The following is a 20396-nucleotide window of genomic DNA, read 5'->3' on the forward strand; positions in this document are numbered from 1 at the left end:
GATCACTAGAAATTGACCAGCGGATCCGTGCTTTGAATTATTTCAAAACGGAGATGTGGAAGAAGAATCAAACAAGAAAGCAGCCCAGCTGCATTTGGCACAATCTGCCACCACCGCCGCCTGATGGAGATGACCAGATGTTGTGGGGCACGGGAGCTGTCTGGTTTTCTTGTGCCTGTGCCGGTGCCCGGACGCAATGTCAGAGCGCTGAGATGTTCTGGCTCTCGCTGCTGGGGAGCTGTCTCCTCCCATTACTCCACCAGATGATTTGGAAACCGTGACCCTTTTCCCATGTGTGTGACATCCGCACCATCAAACGCACGGGCTGTCGAGGCCAGCTGTTGCCCCGAGGAAAGGGCAGTGCCGTGTGAGGGGAAGGAAGCACACACTGCCCAGGCTCCCCCAGCTTCATCCTTTGAAAATATGAGATATTCTCCTGGGCTTCTCTCACAGCCCTTTGTGCACTGATGGCACAGCACGTTTGGTCCAGGCTATACAGCACTTAATAGAGACCTGGTGCTCCCGTGTTCTGAATTAACTCAGTGGTGGAATTGGTGCTGCTCTCTGGTCGGAAGCTGGGGGAGCAGGACAGGGAGGTTTTGATGTGTTTGGCTTCCCTCCCCTGAGAGAAGAAGAAAGGATTCTGGGTTGTTGGGATTTGTGTGTGTTGGCTTTAACTTTATGGTCAGCATCTGTCGCTGCTGAGCAGTGGGAGCCCTGAAGTGCTGACCAGCTCTTCTCAGAACTCTCTAAATAACCAGAAAGACACACAAAGCAATAAAAAGAGGAGATGAGAATCCATATTAAAGGCATTAATAACTCGAGCAGAAGTCTTTATTTAAATAATGTTTGGAAACATACTGTGAAATGTTGGTTTCTTCTTGGGTGGCTGTGACCCAGCCTTCTTTCCCTGAAGACCCAGGGACTGAAGTGCTGCAAATCACACAAGTACAGTTCTGCAGTCAGGACTTTTTCATTAAAATTCTCAGGAGATATTCATGCTCTTCTGTCACGACTGTCAGTGGAAACATTAAGGCCCTTGCACAAGTGAGGATTTAATAGCTAGCGTAATGAATATGTTTATTCTCTTGCGAAACTTCTTGGGAATGTGTTTCCATCAGGACTGAATAGGAATAGGGTTGAACAGTTGTCGTTCTCATCAGAGGGAGTGGTTGTTTGTGTACCTTATTCCCTTTTTTGAAAGCTACCTCGTTACCTGCAAGAAGATATTTCGTAAAGAATAAGCAATCAAACGTTTCCAAAAGATCTTCTAACTCCTTTCTTGTAAACAGAGTTCTTTTTAAGCAAATCATTTTAACAGCATTTTCCAGGAATTCAAATTGGAGTGCCTGTGTGTTCTGGTTGTATGGCAACTCATAGGCCTCCCTGAACAAAGAAGTGTTTTGAAGGCATCTGCTCTGGAAAAAAATAAACAGCGCTTATGACTTCAAAAGCGATAATTGCCTATTCTAGGTCTTATTTCCATCCTGTTCCTAAAGCAGCATCTCTGTACGGGCACCTCCACACCGCCCTGCTCCTGCAGTATCTGGGAACCTCAGGAGAACCCAGCACGGAGGTTGACTTTTCTTAATCAAAACCATCTACCAGTTTCCAAGGGAAACAAACAGTTTTTCCCCATGCTTATTTTCATACTTTCACACATCATGCGCACAGAAAACGTTTCTGTTAATTTAAGAATTATGACAGCTCGCCCCTTCCTGCCTTCTCAGAACAGCAGCAATTCAGTTTGAGTCACATCAGTCGCATTCCTGCTGACCAAGATTATAGCTCAGCAGGAAAACAAGTCATTCCAAATTGTCTCCTGGCATAAACATTTTGGATCATTTTTATATTACAACTGAAAGGGGAAACAATCTTGGATTTTAGACTTTTTTGTGTTCTTGTCATGTGAAAAACATGACAGGGCTTTTATTTTTTCAGTGTACATTACTTTCACTTCTTTCTACTGCTTCAGCAATAGCAACTTTTAAGAAAAAGAAGAATGTTTTTAGTATGCTGATATTACACGTGTATCTGGATTAAGGGCTCCCTAGGTACCTATTGATACAATAGACTGTAACAGCTCCTTTGGAGTCATCTCAAACCGTTATAATCAACCCTGTCAGTGATCCACAGATAATAGGACATTAAGAGATATTTGAACCATACCTTTCAATCCCAGTCGTGGTTATCTGAAGCACTGTGGTTTGGGCAACGCTGCTGCTGCTGCATTCACGGAGGTGACCGTGGAGGTGGAGCTGGGAGCCGCGCGAAGGAGCGGGACAAATGGCATCTCCCCTGCTTGTGCGTAGCTGGCACAAGAGCTGCCAGCATTTACTGCTGTGCTTTCCATTTGTGCTCCTCAAAGGCTTTGTAGGAAGGACAGCTTTGGCTACCAAAGACCTGGCAGCAGGGGCTCTGGATGCGAGGTGTTTGCAGGATGTGTGCGTGCTTCTGGTGCTGATGGGGGTGCAGGGATCTTCATCCAAACTTTAAAAATAGATATGTATGGGCAGATACTGGTACTTATTCTGATACAGTTGGGACAAAAAGTCTCACTGAACGCTGACAGAAAAAGTTAAATAGATAGGATGGAGCATTTTAACCCAGGATCTCTCTTCCTTTAACTGCTGCCTCATTTTTTCTCAACTCTCGTGTGATCAAAAAAGCTGGTGCAGCCTCTGCTGCCATTTGAGTACAGCACAGGAGACTTGAAGTGGGATTTATCTGTTTACCTTCTAAACCTCTTGAATGAATGAAACCTGGGGAAGTATAATTCTGGAGTCGTGGACAATTTGAAGCTTCTGGTCCCTACAATCTCTTTAAAGTGCTTTCTCAATCCAACTTCTTTAATAGGAAAAAAAAAACTTCTGTCTTCCACAGACTCAGTACTTAATTACACCAACACTGGGAAGAACCTAATATTGTGAAGGTCAGTAAAATCACAACCCCCCAGTCTTCAGGCCTGATTTTTTTCCTTATAAAATTTATAAAGAAGAAATTTCTTTTATGCCTCTTCGGCCTTCAGATTTGTGGGGTTTAATAGATATCTAGCTGTCACATAAATATATAGCTTTAAAGACAACAAAATGTGCTAAGTAATAAGAGAAAAGCTAGTTTAAAGAAATTGCTTGTGTTGTGATTTCATCTTCATCCATCAGAGACGATGATGAGGTCATGTGAAGACACAAGGACAAATGATGTATTTGTTGCCAGGAATTAAATACTAGCATTTTTCTGAGGGGAAAAAAAAAATAAGAACAAAATTTTCTTTTTCTCAAAGAAAATAATCCTGAGTGTAAAGTAAAAGGAAGTTCTTGTATCCATCCGTACATGCACTAAATTGGGAATTGTTTTTGTTGGTTGTTTTTTTTTCTACTTAAGTTAGTAAAGGTCTTCCATGGCTATTGGTAGAGCTACAGTTTCTGTCTGTAGGGCTCTGGTACCCATAGCTGACCACATTTCTTGTTATCAGACTGTTTCCTCATTCACTGGTTGCTTTGCTGGATTTTGATCGTTCGAGATGTTTGATGTTTCACTCAGATGGAATATTTTTTGAATAGTTCCAGCTGAAACAGTTCTTTCATCTGATGCAATTAGGGTTAGACAAAAATGCATTTCCTTCATTTTGATACTTGCTTGTTTTCCGTATTACAGGCTCTTCCAGAGCCCTTTGAAGTCGATGGAAATCTGTCCATTAACTTCAGTAGACTCTAGTTTGTCACTAATCTATAGTAATTTGATTAAAATAGCTCTGAGCATTCTGGATCTCAGTGGACCTTGTAGTTGTTCTTTAGGTTGCAGTAGCCCCCAGCTTTCTGCGCACGGTCGTTTCTGTTTGCCAGAGTAATTCAGAAGGAGATAAGTGAATCTCTCAATTCTCACCATTCTTGCTAAAATCTCGGTGGACAGGTTTGAGTTAAATGAAACCTGTGCTGTGAGAGCTCACTGTGAGTGGCTGAATCCTTCCACAGCCTGTTTTCTGCAAGCAGCAGGGTTATCCTGGACACCGGAATGGGGAGGGGACTCTACTCTCTTTGTTTTCTCTTTTTACTTCCTCGTCCCAGCAGACAGGCACACAGGGTTGGTAGCAGTTTGTTAAGAGCACTCTTACTTTAGGCAGTTTAAGAAATATACACACCTAGAAAAAAAGAAATAGTAATGCTTTGTTGTGGAATATTTTGGGGAATTAGACCATAAGCCATTAAATGTTAGCATCTCTTCCCTTTCCTCTACATGCCTCGAAAGTGCTTCACCTATGAAAGGGGGCATTGGTCTCCTGTGGCAGAGTCAGGGGTTGGAAAAGACCGTCAAGCTCATCCAGTCCAACCATCAACCTGATCCACCGAGTCCCATCACTAAAACAAGTGCCTTAGGGCCATGTCCACACTTAGCTTTAAATACCTGCAGAGATGGAAACTCCACCGCTGCCCTGGGCAGCCCATCCCAATGCTTGACCACCCTAATGCCCTGCGGGGCTGCTCAGATAGGACACCAGGATCTCTGGCATCCTTCCCATGAAGCTGAGTCACCAGCTGCTCCCACTCAGCTGTGGCTTGGTCTGGCCATGTCCTGCCCACCCAGCTGGCCAGTGGAACCTTTGGGGCAGCTCAGCTCAGACGATCAGCCCATGCTTCCACTGTTCATCTACCATCACTCTGAAAGTAGGAGTTGAAATGCTGGCATTTGTAGATTGCACAAATTTCTTTTCTCAACTCCCGTGTCTTTTAAACTCAATATTGAAGTGAAAGAGAGGAAAAACAGCAATGAAGCTCTGCATTGAAATTGAAGTTCACAGTCTGACACAGATGCAACAGAGTCTTCCAAATCAAAGAGAATTGATGAGCTTTGCACAGGCAGGTGCCCCAGCTCAATCACAACCTAAATAATCCTGAAATTAAGATCAGAGCCTGTCACTGTGATTGCTGCCATATGTAGCCAGTTCCCAGCTCTGTCTCCCATGCAGCAGTGGGGATTAGGGTGCATGAAAGCCCCATCCTGCCGAGCAGTGGGAGCACTGGCTCAGGAGCAGCAGGCAGTGGGAGCACTGCTCCTCTGTGGGGAAGGCAAATGCTGGAGTCCTGGGGACTCGGAATCAAAGGGCTGCAGAAATGACAAGCATGGCCTGTCACAGCGCATCCCCTGCCAGGAGGTTCAGGGCACAGTGTGGACAACCACACATGGCACTACTTAATTAGAGGGAAATGCAGCCTCCCCAGTAGTGGCCTCGAACCAGAAGGGATGAGCTAAGAGGGCGGCATCCTCCGAATAAAGAGATGTGCAAGAACACAAATGCTTTGGAATGGGGCCATGGAGAGAATGAATAAGATGCCCTTCTAAAGCAACTCTTTATTTGTTAGACTTATTAAAAATAAAAAAAATAAAATAAAAGCTACAAGCATTATGCGCAACACAGCATTTGAAAAGTTCACATGCTTTTCAAGCATACCCCGCTAAGCACAAACTATGATTCATTTGGAATTTGCTAATTAATACTGGCATGGCATTGTCCCCTGCTGTTGCCCAACTTCTTGCTTGAGAGAACTTTTTCTTTTTCAAGAAAAAAGAAAATATTTTATCCTGGAACAGTAAGGTGCCTCTTCAGACATGAGGGCTGCCAAGACAGGATGGGAAGGGGGTGAAATGTGGGCGATTCTCTCTTTCCTTTTGCTGAGTTCCTTTGTCATGGTAGCACAGTCTGACTCTTCAGTAAGATGGTGAACAGTAATACATTGCAAGAAATGCTAGCTTTTTTCACCCTTGTCGTTAAGTGCTATTAGCTGGGGAAGAGTAAATTCTCATTTAAACTCAGGATATTGCAGTGGTCAAAATGGTTTTACCTTTTTCTCTCTATAAACTAATGGATGTGGATCCTTCAAAAAATAAACCAACTCTTCTTAATAAAGCTCCGCATATAGATATTTAGCAGCTAAGCACTAAATCCATGGAATAGGGGGAAAGTGCAGAAGTGGTGGATTAATGTATAAAAGGATGCTTTTTCCCCTTCAAAGCCTCCTTAAGTGCTGACTGATGGAATAAACCCTGAAAACTTTCTCTGTGCTAATTGTCATGTTCCTTGGCTTGCATCCCATTTGCTGTCCTTCATTCTCGGCAGTTTAAGAAGTTTCACATTAGAGCTTTCTTCTTCTGTTTACCATATCGCGTATTCAAACCCAAGGATAGTTCAGAGGGTCAGGAAATCTTCCTCCTGCTTCTTATTAAAAAGAAGGGGAAAAAAAAAAAGCGTGAAAAAAAAGCCCTGAAGATTTAGGGTTTGAAAAAACATCTTTCCCCTCATACATCCAGCTTCTGAAAAGCACAAGCGCCAACTTTGAGCTCTCCTAGAAATAAACATGAAGAGATATCTCACTGTAATCACCACCAAAATACTGGGTCAGCTTGCCAGTCGGTGCAAAGCCGCTGAAGCTGTGCTGTAAATACACTGGATTGAAGAGCAAGGCACAGCTTACAGAGCAGCTGCATGATTTGGGGATCTGATGGACTGTTTTCTTTTAATTTCCTCCGAAAGAATGAAGATATGGCATGAAATAATAATAATCTGCTCCTTTTCGCTACCACCTTCTGAGTGTGTATAGAACTGATAGATGATGACCACCTGTAATTCTATCCCAATTAAATGCTGGAAGTCAGCAGTTCACAGTTTTTGCACTGGTGGATTGCTTCCAGCCCTCCCGTTTCCCACAGGACCTATTCCCTGCACTATTAGCAACTTGTTTAAATTGAAAGTGTTATGAAGGCAATTTCCTGCCACCAGCGACGTTCACCTCCCTTCCTCAGGGCCCTGCAGCCTGAGAACAACTCCTGTGTCTGCATCCACCCAGAAAGGAGAATCGGATGGACTGACTCGGATTTAAAAAGTCAAAATGCTGAAGAAGTGTTATACAAGAAATGGTTTTCCTTTACTTTCTGGTGATGGTTTTAAGAGCCATTTTCAGCAAGGAAGGGTAAGTGCGCCAGGGAGTTGTAACCATGTGCTTAGTCGATGTCTGTTGGGGACCATCAGGTTTCAGGTCTGCTGCTACCTTTACCAGCCCCCCACAAGGCTTGAGGAAGAGCCATGTACTGTATGGGATAGCTCTGTAAGGTCTGCAGGACATAATTATGGCTTACAATTGAACTATAACATCAGCCACAACAGTGGATGTAGCGAACTGACCAAAGAGGACAAGGAAATGCAGAAATGCTGTAGGAGCTCAGATTTTGTTTTTCCTTCAAAATAAGAAAGTGGAACAGTTTCATGAGGGAGGACCAGGCTGGGTGCTGTGCAGGGAAAATATTTACAATGCAGTGCCTTTGCTTTCAGCCTGCATCAAGTAAAAACCCCTTTTAGAGCTCGTTTATCAGACTCGCAGGCTACAAGAGACCTGTGGCCCCACTGTGGGAAGCCAGGGACAGGTTTCCTGAAGGTTCACAGTAAGAAACATAGCGAGCCCCCCAAATAATTTGACTTTTGTTGAAGGTGCTTTGGCAGGAGTACAACTGTGCTTAATGTTGGGCCCCAACTTGTCAGTGCTGAATTTCTTGAGATGTGCTACCCAACGCACAAAGTAACATCTTCTTCCAACCAGTTTTACCATACTACTGTATTAGTTGTATCTACACTTGACTAAAAGCAGCAACAGAAATGTGATTTGGGGTTCATGGTACCCCTGTAAGTGAATTTCTACCTTATCTGGCTGTTGCCAGAGATTACTGCTGGGCCTTCACTGTATTGCCAGAGATATCTCTATTATACAGCTTGGAAACAAACGGAAGGTCGGACCAGTTCTCTATGCTTGCAGTCATTACTCCTCAGGCTGAGATTGATAGAGCCAGCAGTGTGGAACAAACACTGCTCCCGTAATTAACAGCAGCCTGTGAGATCTGCATGGTAACATGCAGCTGTGGGGCTGTTTCGGAGGGGGGGGCTGCTGCCACGCCAGCAATGCACATAGCAGAGAAGTACCGAGGTGATGTGCAGCCATGTGCCACTTCTTCGTGTGGGGCGCGTTGTTGGAACCACTGGGAGTACTCATGCTCACGCTTGGGGTCTCTGGTTAAGAAAAGGAGTTAGTCCCTGCCAGCTGCATTTACTGTAGTTTGCTAATCTATTCTTTCAGACACCACAAATAGCATATTTCATTGTGCTGCTTTATTGATCGAAGGAAAGATTCAGTTTGACAGCAGTTTCAGAAAAGCCTTCAAGTTGTCCAAGATGTGGTAGAATTATTAACCACCCTAAGCTGACATATGGTAATTTAGCGTTTAATGTTTGCCCTGTCGTGCTGGGGAGTCATCATGCCAAGCTACCAGCTGATGCCCAGAAGTTTATGGGTACATAAATAATAGCTGAAATAGTTTTCTGGAGCCATGTTTGGATGGAAGCATCCGTCCTTTGATTTGTTGTGCGTTGTAGTTAAACTTTCTTTGGCATGGCGCTGGGGATTGGAACCCCACTGCACTACCCACTAGAGTTGGAATACATTAATAGGATTTTGCAGCTTTCTGCAGCTGTATTTGTACAACTTCATCTTGAAATAATTTTAATTTCTGTGCCTAGGCTTATAATTTTTTCAAGCGCGTTATACAGTTGGCTGTACATAATTATGTCTTACAGCCATAAGCACTGACAATCTGCTTACCTAAACTTTTCTGCTCTAAACTTGTCATTTAACTGATGGCGAAGGAATTGCATGTAATTCGCCAGATCGGAAATTAAATTATCAATTAATAACACTGCAAAAAAAAAAATTGCACAAATTCAGCTTCTCTGCTGGAATATCTGCAGATAAAAAGACTGCCAAGCACTGGTGAGGGCTGTTGCTGGCTTTGGGGGTTAATTTCAGAAGCTCAGAGTGTGCCATAGAAGGGAAGGAGATGGAGGAAGGCTCCATGCCATGTCAGAGCTGGCGGCAGGACTTCTCATAACAGCTCCTTGAGCAGGTCTCTGCCCCATGCGCTAAAAGCATGCAGATGGGGAGCGCATCAGTAAGTTACATGGAGAAGGCAAACGTGAATTCAAGTCAAAGGAAGCAGGGGGCTCAGCTCTCACCCTCACAGAAGTACAGTTAATGAAAGAGGAATGTTTGCCAAAAATTCAGTGCTGTGAAAACATTCCAAGTGTGCAGAGTTCAGCTTGGTCTGAAATTTCCTCGATGGCAAGCTCCCATCCCTGTCGAATGAAGCAGATTTGTGGAAATGGCTGTTAGAGCCTAAGGACACCCATGCCAGGATGCAGTGTATATCCACCTTTGGACAGAAGTTGGCAGTGAAGGAAAAGGTCTAGGGGATCTGGCATTTCTTCTGAGCATCTCATAACATATGAGAGTAAGAGTCTTAGGACCAGGATCGCCTCTCGCTGGCTTCATTCAGTGCAGAATAAATGGCAGACTAAACCTGCAGTGGTGCCCATTGCATAGGAAGAAATTCATTTTCAGGCTTCTCAACTTTGATGGTTCCATTTACTGACCATTGAAATAGTTCCTGTATACACTGTGCAGAGTAATCCGCCCCGCAGAACAATCCAATGGGTTTCCTGTTCCTATAATTAAACTTATTAGAAAGACTCCGAAAACTGCGGAGCTTTAAATCCTGCTCTGCAAGCATCCCAAAGCAGTGTCACAAAATGAGCCTCAGCAGATTTTGTTCACCAAAATATACACACTAGAGGGTTTTATTGTGGTTTCCTATTGTTAGCTATTTGCAGACAGGTCTAAAAGCTTAATTTTGTGCTGAGAGCAGCATTCACAATCATGCCACAGCACCGCTTCTCCGTGATCAGTGATATCTGTAGGTGCTGTGCAGAATGTAAATTCAGTGCTTGCTTATATAAGGTCAGAAAAACTAATCAGTGGGGGAAAGCCAGCGCTCATTACAGAAGCAAAGGTCATACTAAGACCAATTATACCCCTTGAGTCTGGAAAAATCTCTTTTCATGAGGACACAAGTGTGTTTGTTCCCCAATCAATGCTTTTTTCCTGTGCCCGAGCTCACTGCTCTACCAAGAGGAACACTGCTTGTGTTAAATTGCTGTGTGAGATTGTGCAAAGACCATTTTTCCCTTGTTCTTCTGCTGTGCAGCTTAATTTTTAAATGTCATGGACCAGGTTCGCAGCTGAAATAAATTAGCATGCTTCTGCTTGAAGCCAGTGAGTCTGCACTGATTTATTCTAGCTGAGGGCTTCGATCATTAGTTGCAGTGATCAGGTTACTCCCGGGAAGGTCAGTATTTGCTACTCTTGTTTGTCTTCTGCGCTGAGCGTACTGCTCAGCTTTACACAGAAGGGTGCTGGGTTCCCTCTGCCAGGCTGCCTTGGTGGTGGTGCTGCGTAAGGCACAGGGACAGACATACTTCAAAAAGAAATCAGAACAAAGTCCCGCTGCTGTGATTTGTTTCTCTTGACCAGTTAGGTACAGCCATAGCAGGCAACAGCAGGGTCAGCTGCAGGATGGTACCCTGTGCGTTAGGAAAACTGTGCCCTTCATTAGTTGGTTCCACCGGATGATCTTCTCTTTCCTGACATGAATCCTCCATTATAGGGATAAGCAGAATTCTCAGAGGTATTTTCTTTGACCTTTGTCATGGAGCATCCTCGACAGCAGAGGAGGGCTTGTACATCTGGTTCCAATCCCAGATATGTGGTATCAGCCACTTGCATCTTGCACAGTATGAACTGGCTTCAGTTCTTCAGGGCCAGAACTCGCCAGATAGCAGCGTGCACAGCTCCGCTGGGACGCCTTCAGTCACAACACTGAAGAATCTGCTCTCTTGTAGGAGAGATAAGAGAAGGACTAGTAAAAACGGGTTTTGTTGCTCCTGCTATCAACATTCTGGCAGTGATAAGCCCTTGGTCACGTGGCGGCGTTCTGCTAATCTGTAGCAATCTCCTCTTCCCATCGGCGCCGCTCTCTGCCTCTCGCTCACCTTGCTGCACTGAAGCATTGCCACAGAGAAGTGCTTAAAAACGGCGCTGGCTGCAAAGAGCCCGAAGGAAAGCACTTGTTGCTTTGGAAATTACCCTGCCCTGTCAGTTATCATTAGATATGGATGATCCATTAGCATTGGCCAGCTCCTGATACGGACGTTAGCTTCTTGACCTTCATAATAGCGAGTAATGAAAATTGCTTAATTATTTAATCATGAGGACCATGCAACAAATTGCAATTTACTGAGTTTTCACTGGTAAAGATGGAGAACTGGCAGGGCTGGCATTGTCGTAGCCGCTGCCAGTCCCAAGTCACCTCTCAGAAGCTTGGGCCCAGCTGCAGGGTTACAGAAATCCTGCAGACCTCAGTCCCCCTGCATCCAGGCAGCTCACACTAGAACAAATTCTTTGCAGTTGCAGCGTGTGAAAGCAAAGCTTTGATGCTGCAGATCCGGAGCCCAGTTGCAGCGCTGCATACCAGGTATTCTCTGCTTGTGGTGTTGCATCTGATCACATGTGAAGTATGGCTTCCTATGCAAAAGGATTGCTGTTTTGCTTTTATCCCAAGCAGAATAATGGTATTCTTCAATTGGCCTGGAAATCTGCCAAGTTCATTTTCATCCTGTGCTCGTGCTTGGGGTCACACCTGGTTACTGGTCAGCAACGCAGGCAGAAATTCTTCTTTCCTGCATTCCAGTCTCCTTATTGAGCCAGATTTATGTTCTCCTGTTCTCCATCTGCTTGATCTTACATCTTCCTCCACATGCAGGAGGAAAACAGTGATAAACAATTCAAAAACCTTGAAGGGGGAGAGAGAGAGAGAGAGAGCAAAGATTGTCAAAGCTATGATGGGCACAGGGAGAGCTCTGGAGGAGCACATCCACATGGACATAGTCAGCCTGCAGGGAGCTGCTGCCCTGGCCAGCAGCCCTTGGATGGAGGCAGCTGCCTGCAAGCCAGAGGACCTGCAAGCAGCTGGAAGCTCTCAGCAACCGAGCAGTTGGTGCCTCGCCATCGCCAAGCGCTCATGGGGTCGTACAGGGGGAGCTCAGCCCTTGTTTTGTAGCTTCATTTCTTTCACTAATGCAGGCTGCGTTGTCAGGTACATCAGTAATTGAAGTGAAAGGTTGAACAGGCCGCCCAGAGGAGTTGTGGGTGCCCCATCCCTGGGGGCGTTCAAGACCAGGTCAGGCAGCCTGATCTGGTGGGTGGCATCCCTGCCCATGGCAGGCAGTTGGAACTGGATTATATTCAAGGTCCCTTCCAACCTAAGCCATTCTATAATTCTGCAGTTCTGTGGAAGCTTTAATATATTTGACATTCTAGTTTTACCCTGTTTTATCGTCAAAATAAATACATTGTAAGTCATTTTGCACAAATTTCCACTGGAGGAAAATACAACCTAGTATGAAAGACATCCAGCCATTAGGACAAAGCAAGCATTTTTATAGTTTGGCTTTGGATTTGTGTTCTATAAAAGCAGAGGAAGAAACTTAAGCTCTTGAATAATAATAATGATAGTAGCTAAGTGCTGATTGAAGCTCCTGCAGAACAGCATTTATCACAGGGCATTTCAACCATGGAGAAAGTGGGCATCGAGTCTAAACATAGTCCTTGGTTCTGTGCCTAAAAGATAAGGAAACAGAAAACTACTTCTTCCAGGAAATTTGATGTGTTCAGGATAAGAGGGTGCATTTTCTCCTAGAATTGTTTTGCTGTCATGTTCCTTTGGCTATGTTAGATCAGATACAAAGTTTTTAGAAAGTTGCATGTGAGGTGGAACCAGCTCCAGCTGAGGGAAGGAAGAAACCCACGGTTGTAAGTGTGTACGGCATTTCCATCCTTTCTTTCTTTGCCAATAGACTTCTCTTCCTACCTAACCTTGTTTGCAAAGAATGCCAGCAGGGGGAATTTAGCTCCATTGAGAGTAGTTCTGTCTGGCAGTGGATGCAGACTTGCAGGCTGCTATTGAGCCCAGTGCTGCAGTAAATGGAAGTTTTCTTTTTAGCCAAACATGGTAACTGCTCTTGCCATGTCATGCTCTTTACAAGGTGCAGAATAGATGATTTTCTCTGAAGACAGCTGCAATATTTCAGAGAATCTTTTGTTGTCTTTTTTATCTTTCTGGGAAGAAGCTTGGGATCGTTGGCAGGTCTGATAAAAGGAGACAGGAGTTAATAAATATTACTTCGACCTGGTTGGGTCTCCAAATCTATCTTAATTTTTCCCTGTCCGTTTTACTTTTGCACATATTCATTGAAACCGTATGTGATTCAGTAAGCAATATGCAGTAATTTGTTTGGAAAAACAGGGGTAGAGATGTGTCTATTTATTGACTTCTAAAACAACTGTGAAATAAGAGTTAAGAACTTTTATACAAATGACTCTTAAACATATTGCAGATTCGGTTAAAAATAAATAAGTCGGTCCTTAGCAGAGATTTCAATAAGCAATAAGAGTAGCTGAATTAAAATATTTCCACTAAAATTAATGAGCCAATCCTGGAATGCTTAGACTGACTCTTAAGTGTGCTCATTTAAAGACGTTGAATATGTTTGCCTGTCTGAATTTCTATGGAGCATTTTGAATGCATGACAGATTATAGTTTTCAATTATTTTAATTTGGTCTTCTTAATGGGGAAAATAGCTAAGAGCTTAATAATAAAAGACACTTATTGCTTATCATTTACATTATTTTATGTGGTCATTAATAATTAAAATGGATTTTATAAAACAAAAAAATCAGGCCCAAGTCTCCCCGGGTCATGTTAGTGCAAATGTTGCGTAGTATTTCATGTGATATTCAGGAAATGAAGTCTTTTTGAAGGGTATTCTTAACACGATATCTTTATAGAGTGAGTTGAAGAACTTTAAAGGAAATTTACTTTTTCGCTTGCTCTGTAGGTAGAAAATGCAGCAGATTGTATAAATTGCCTGCTCTACTTTCTCTAGACACATTCCAAGCTGCAGACATATACCATCCCTGGGTGACAGGCAGAACCCAGACCGTGCACAGCTCAGTGAAACCCGCTGGTGATTTAAGAAGGGACCAAGTTAATGCACTGTGTAATCTGAATTCCCGTATGTACCAGAAGGCATTGCAAGTCACCAAGGCACTTCTGTGTGGGGCTTGACCGCTCTTACTTGGAAATGTCTGGGTAATATATCCTCAGATTTACTTGAGCAGTGTGTTTAGATTGTAGCTTGGTTCTTGCTGTGTTGCAATAAAAATGCCAACATCGGGTTTGATTTTTCTGATCCGCACATGATCACATGCTGCCCAATTAACTCAGGTCCTAAAACTCCAAGACCGTTTTGTGTTTGTAGGTATGGAGACCGCATAAGTAGGTTAGTTTGCTTGTTGCCAAAGGCTGTGAAAAATGAAACGAAAGAGGAATAAATACGAGATTATTCCTATCCTCTAAGTGTAGCTTGTTACATGCAGGAGTGCTGTTGGTGCTGCCCTTGTCTTCGCTCTGTCAGTTGAGCATCCTCCCTTGTTGAACATTTCCCTACATATCCACTTTCCTAGCCTTCCAGGCATAGAATCACGGAATCACAGAATCACTGAGGTTGGAAAAGACTTCTGAGATCCCCAACCCCAGCCCACCCCACCGTGCCCTATGCCCACATCCCTCAGTGCCACATTTCCATGGTTCCTGAACACCCCCAGGGATGGTGACCCCACCACTTCCCTGAGAAGAAGTTTTTCCCAATATCCAACCTGATATCCCCATCACTACTCTAAGCAACCTCTGCTGTGCCACTTTTCTCTGGCAGTGTCATGCTCCAAAACCTGGGCAATTTACAGACTCACTGGAGCCCTCCAACATGCTGACCACGCAGCTCTCCATGCCCCACATTCTTTGCAGTTCTCCCTGTCACTCAGTGGGATGAGAGCCTTTGTGCATTCCACACCCTGCAGCGAGGGGTGGCAGTGCTGGAGCACAGGGAGGCTACAGATCAGCAGGAGCCAAACAGAGGGATAAAATCTGGTACCTCTGAGGAGCTCATCAGTGGAAATTGTGCTTGCCAGTAAATCTTGCGAGAACAGTTTAGCTCCACGTTAAATCCTGGCAGAGACACACAAACCCAAAGATTTTATCTGCAAAGGAGGGATGCAATCCTGTGTCACAAGCTGGCTGCTTTTCATGCCCATCTAAATGTGACATTGCTACAAAGCAGAAAGCCAGTTGTGAAAGGCTTAGCTCTGTCTTATCTCAAGATCTACAGTGCTCATTTTCACACACATTAGTTATTGTATCTGAACCTCTAGTGGAAAATACCCATCTGTGAAATCATCCTGATTTCTCCCATTTCTGGGATTACTCTGTAGAAGTGAGAGCTGAGTCAGACTCCTGGCATTCTGATTCCGAGTTGCAAACTTTGACCACTGTCCCAGGCTCAGTTTTGGCTGGGACATCAGACCCCACAGTCCCTGCGTTGCCATCCAGCTGTGGGGCTGTGTGTACGAGTGGTCTGTTCGTATCCATCAGCGTAGGTGTGTACTCTGCATACCAAGATTCTTGCATGGAAAGTCTCACCTGTGTTCCTGAGATGCAATAAGATCAGTAGATTGCATCATCCGCCATAAATTGCCTTTCTGTCTGGGGCATTTTCTCTCACCAGTGTAACAATCCAATCTGAGCTCCATCCCAAAGGGCTCTTTTAGAGAGTAAAAGCTGCTTTACAAGCAAATTTCTCTGATGACATTCACCAGGCATCATCATTCATCCTGCTCCCATCAGGAGACGCAGTGTTGTGCCATGCCTGGCGCTGGACCTCAAAGCACTGAGGGTTCCCTGAGTGAAAAACGTGTAACTACAGTGAAGGAAAACCATCCTTCTGCCATCTGCTTTATAACCCAGAAACCCGCATCGCTACTGACTGCGTTATAAAATGAAAGATAAATGAATAAAATTCGTGTGTATGTTCTGCAGTCAGAGTGTTATAATATGGATGTGTTACCATCTTCTCACTTCCCAGGCATAAAGGAATGAAAAAGCAGCTCTCTCCTGAGCTTGTAAATCCCCCAACCAGTAATTTTTTTCTCCTGATCTAGTGAGTTCCTTGGGAATAGAGATTTATTATTATTATTATTATTATTATGGTAAACTGCTTCAGTAACGGTTCCAACAAAAGAAGTAAACCTTACATTGTATTCAGATAATGTTCTTAACTTCTCAACAAGATTTACTAAATTGCACCCTGGGAATTATGCAAATGAAACTTTTGGTCAAAATGTTACAGGATTACTGTAAAAAAAAAAAATCTTTTTTTTTTTTTTTAAATCTCATTAAAAGCACTAAAATTACATGTTCCAATGTAAGCACGTGCCTTTTTGTGATGAATATCTCCCTGGTAGTAATGTGTACTGTGCTTCATTGTCAGTGGTCTTTGCAACTTTCTACAAGTGCTGCTTGTATGTATTCTCTGAGCATTTCACATCCTTGTTTTCTTAATGGAAATGGAGCTAAGTACAGGTAAAAGGCAAACCATTGTAGTAGGTTGGCAATTAGCAACGAATAATGAGTCATTGCTGAATATTTGCAACATATTTCGCTTTCTTTGTTTTGCTCAGTACAGTGTAATCATCTCATGGATTTTTCGTAGCGTAATTGGGTAAGTTGTGTGGGTCTTATGATATATTTCATCTCACAGATCTGCAGCGATTTACATACAGACAGCTTAGACCCTATTAATGCTAATAAAGTGCTGCAAGGACATCCTATAGCTTGCACTTTATTAAACTGTACATAGCTTTCTTAGAGAGCTTCTGTTTATCTGTGTTTCCTGAAAATAAAATATAGTGCCTTCAGCACTGAATATTTAAATCCAGCCTCCTTTTCCATGTTTCTCTCTCTCTCTATGCATTTCTAATGCTTCTGTCACAATGGGATCGGGGTACTATATGCAACAGGAAATAGAGCATAAAAATGTCCACGAAGAACTGGCAGATTCTCCTCTTCCGTGATTCAGGTTAAAACTGCTTCCATTTCAGTTCTTGGAGGGAGGCTTTGCTGTTTGGTGCTTGTGCTCTAGTCATAGCTGTAGTTGAGCTGAATTGGGGTCGGGGTTGGGGCTGTGCCTAAGGAGCTCCTCCTGGCTTCTGTGCTCCAGTGAGCAAAAAGGCAGCAAACGTGCAGACACCTTGATGCAAGTACACTGATGGTAGCAGACACACAGCTATGTGTCCCGAGTTACCTTTTCTGTTCTTTCTTAATTTCAGAGATGGAAACCTCACACTGACTCAAAGCCACAAATGTGGCTTCCTGCATTTTCGCTTAACTTGAGCCTAGCTACAAACGTGTACGTAGTGGCTTAGAGGCTGAACTCCTGACTTGAGTTATTCATTTGCACAGACATTCACATAAATTCCATTTCCAGCCCTGCCTACCTGGCGGGGTGAGAGCTGAGCTTCTAAAAATGGGCACTACAGACTTGAGTTGCTGAGCTGAGGGGCCAGTTGCTATCACTGAAACCACAGTTGTGCAAGCAAAGCTTAAGTTTAATATACTCTTTTTCACCCATGGATTTGCTAATGAAAATGGGATTCCTGCCAATTGGACTTGGGTCCCTACTGCAAATACCCACTGGGCACACACAGACCTGCATGAACGGCAGTGTGCGGTGTGAAGGCACTTTCTCTGTGTCCCCAGTACCTGTTCTAAGTGATGACACCAGTGCAAGCCCTATCAGTTTTTCTTGGTGCTAATAGCCTAAACAAGCAGTGAATCCTGTAGAGAAAGACAGATGAAACTGTCTGTATTCCCTGACCTTCAGCTCCAGCAGTGTGGGTGCTGCACGAATCAATCCTCGCGGTGCCGAGCAGTAACTGACATCATTAGCTGTTGGCAGCAGCAGACTGCTCAGTGGAGGCAGAGCAAAGAAACCAGTGTACAAACTCGGTAACGATTGGGACAAAGGCATCAAAGGAGATGCTTGGAGATGCTTGTTGGGGATCTGGTGTCATTCTGCACCAACGTTCAGCACGCTATGTCAGGAGAGGAGGAAATAGCGATGGGTGATGTGTGGGAGGAGTGCAAGGGCAACCCATGACCCATCCCAAATCCTTGCTGCTGGGGCAGGCACCTCTGCTCCTCGCTCTGGGGTTACTCAGGGGCTCCTGCCCCCTGCTGAGCCCCCCTAAGGCAGCTGCCAGAGCGGAGATGTTGACGTGCACTCACAAGACTTCTGTTATCTTCTCACTACTTTGTTGTATTCATAGACCTGTTCGAGGAAAAAATGCACTGCTTTATGCTGCCAAGATGGTTTGTGGTGGTGCGGGGGGTGGTAATTTATTTGTACCTTGCACTTTGTTTCAGGAATAGTCCTGGTGTTGCAAGAACTTCTTTCAGCATTTGATCGGAAAATTAAATTTGGGTTTAAAGAGATAGTCAGGGTTGCTAGGACAACGTATTAACCTCCCTTTTTTATTTTCTTGTCTCTGTATCCAAGGTACATGTAATTCGTCGTGCTGTATTTGATTTGTTATGTGTTTCTCAAGGTATGGGAGGAAAGGAGTTTCAAAAGCAATGTGCCAAGCACATTTTTCTTCGACAAATGGGCAAATAGGCAAATGGTAACATCCCACCAGGCATTCCCAGCCTCCCTCCTCCATCCTGCAGGACTGGACAAGGCAGGAACAAGGAGCTCAGCTCTCCAAATGTCATGGGAGCATTTGTGTGCACGGTTACATGGACTGAGAACACGGTAGAGGGGACAGCAGGGAGCGTTTCTGCAAGTGATGAATGGCTGTGAGATGTTGGCTATATCTGAACAATTTGGACACTTTCAGGAGCTTATGGTTTCAATAACAAGTAAACAGCATTTTTTGTGCATATAGATTCTTCCACATCTAAGACAAAAAGTCAGAATTTCAATGATTCCCAGAGAATCGTCATGAATAAAAGAGGAGAAAAAAATAACTGAAAATATGCGGAAGAAACTTTTCCTGGCTTTTTCCCAAATCTTCGGCGTACAGCTCGAGCTCCTTGTCAAAATTGACAGCGGTTTTACATTTATGCAGCTTCCAGGCTCAGATCTTTAAAGTTGTTTAAACATCCATATGGCTTTTGTCCAAAGCGTATTGATTGCTGTCTTTGTTATTCCATCCAGATTCGTTCCGATAAGGACAAAGAGATCCATATCAGGTACAGCATCACCGGAGTGGGAGCCGACCAGCCGCCAATGGAAGTCTTCAGCATTGACCCTGTGTCTGGGAGGATGTATGTGACCCGCCCAATGGACAGAGAGGAGAGAGCTTCCTACCATGTAAGCATGAGGTGTCAAGGGGAAAAAGACAGAGCTGGGGGTTTATCTAGGTTTGCAGGCTCTATGAGCCACACCAGTGTGAGACAGCATTACACCGATGTCCTTTTCCAGCACAGATTCACCCATTTCTTTAAAGTGGTGCAGTTGCACACTGCTTATTAAATCCATGCAAATTTATCTGTGGACTGAACCCCTCAAAACCATGCGAAACCATCTGCAGCATTAGCATGTCTTGGGAAACTGTTAATTTAGGAGTCATTACTGCAGCTAAACATGCAATAATTGGCATCGTCATTTTTCATTTTAAATTACTAGGAGATGTTCAGGCAGTATGATGGGGGTGTGTCAGATAGGTTTTTAAATATGCAGATAGGCTAATATTAAATACGAGGGAATTAATTAAGATTAATTACTCTCAAAAGTGCTGCCTTTCAGTACCCTAGTTCATAAAATGCTCTACCTGCAGTATGCTTTGAGTGTAATTGGTCGTTATGTTTTGATATAAATCACAGTCCGTATATTGCACGGTGTAATTGCACAGAGGATACAGCCCCACAAATTGCTTTAGAAGTGCATTGCACCTCGCGGGATGGCTCCGCAAAATTTCAAACGCTTCTTGCATCTGCACTTTAGTTGTCTCCCAGAGAGGTTGAAATAGGTTGTTTCATGGGTTGCTTTGTATCAGCATTAGCCGCATCTGTGGGCATCGTAATAGCCCTTCCCAGGGATGCTGTGGTGTCAGTGGCATGGTACGGGTCACTTGCACTGACTCTGTTCCCAACTGCTCTGCCGGGGACACACATTCTGTCAGCTTTATCAGGTGTCCAGTTAGCCATGTTGACACAGCTTTGGGACTGGGGCAGGAGGGTAAAGAAATAGATTACCTCTTCAGTTGGGTGGAAAAGGAGATTTCCCCTGGGTAAAGGGGAGTCTGAGGGAAAATTATTTTATTATTTTGTTTGTTGTGCCTGTGAGAATATGAAGAGAGATCATTTTGGAAAAGGAATATTTGAGATGATGCTGTGTGTGTCATCTCATCATTGCTGATATTGTTTCAGCAGTGCTGGGTTATGATGAAACAGTGTCGTTGATGATACTATGCACACGTTAATGCTTTTGATGGAGTCTGCGTGGTGTCTAGTAATGGACACTCTCAGTCAAAAAAATGTGCTGAAAAAGATTTCCTTGTAATAAAAA

The 20396-nt window shown here is 43.9% G+C and overlaps 1 protein-coding gene across 4 annotated transcripts in view; it reads left to right on the top strand.

Annotated features, from left to right (window-relative positions):
- Positions 1-20396, top strand: part of CDH4 (cadherin 4) — a 415068-nt gene that overhangs the window by 307942 nt on the left and 86730 nt on the right. For all 4 annotated transcript variants that reach the window (XM_021416332.1, XM_021416335.1, XM_021416333.1 and 1 more), the window contains one exon: positions 19044-19199. In XM_021416332.1, the coding sequence (XP_021272007.1) occupies positions 19044-19199 (156 nt within the window). The remainder of the gene's footprint in view (positions 1-19043; positions 19200-20396) is intronic.

Source organism: Numida meleagris, chromosome 19 (genome assembly GCF_002078875.1).
Source record: "Numida meleagris isolate 19003 breed g44 Domestic line chromosome 19, NumMel1.0, whole genome shotgun sequence".
Taxonomy (NCBI): domain Eukaryota; kingdom Metazoa; phylum Chordata; class Aves; order Galliformes; family Numididae; genus Numida; species Numida meleagris.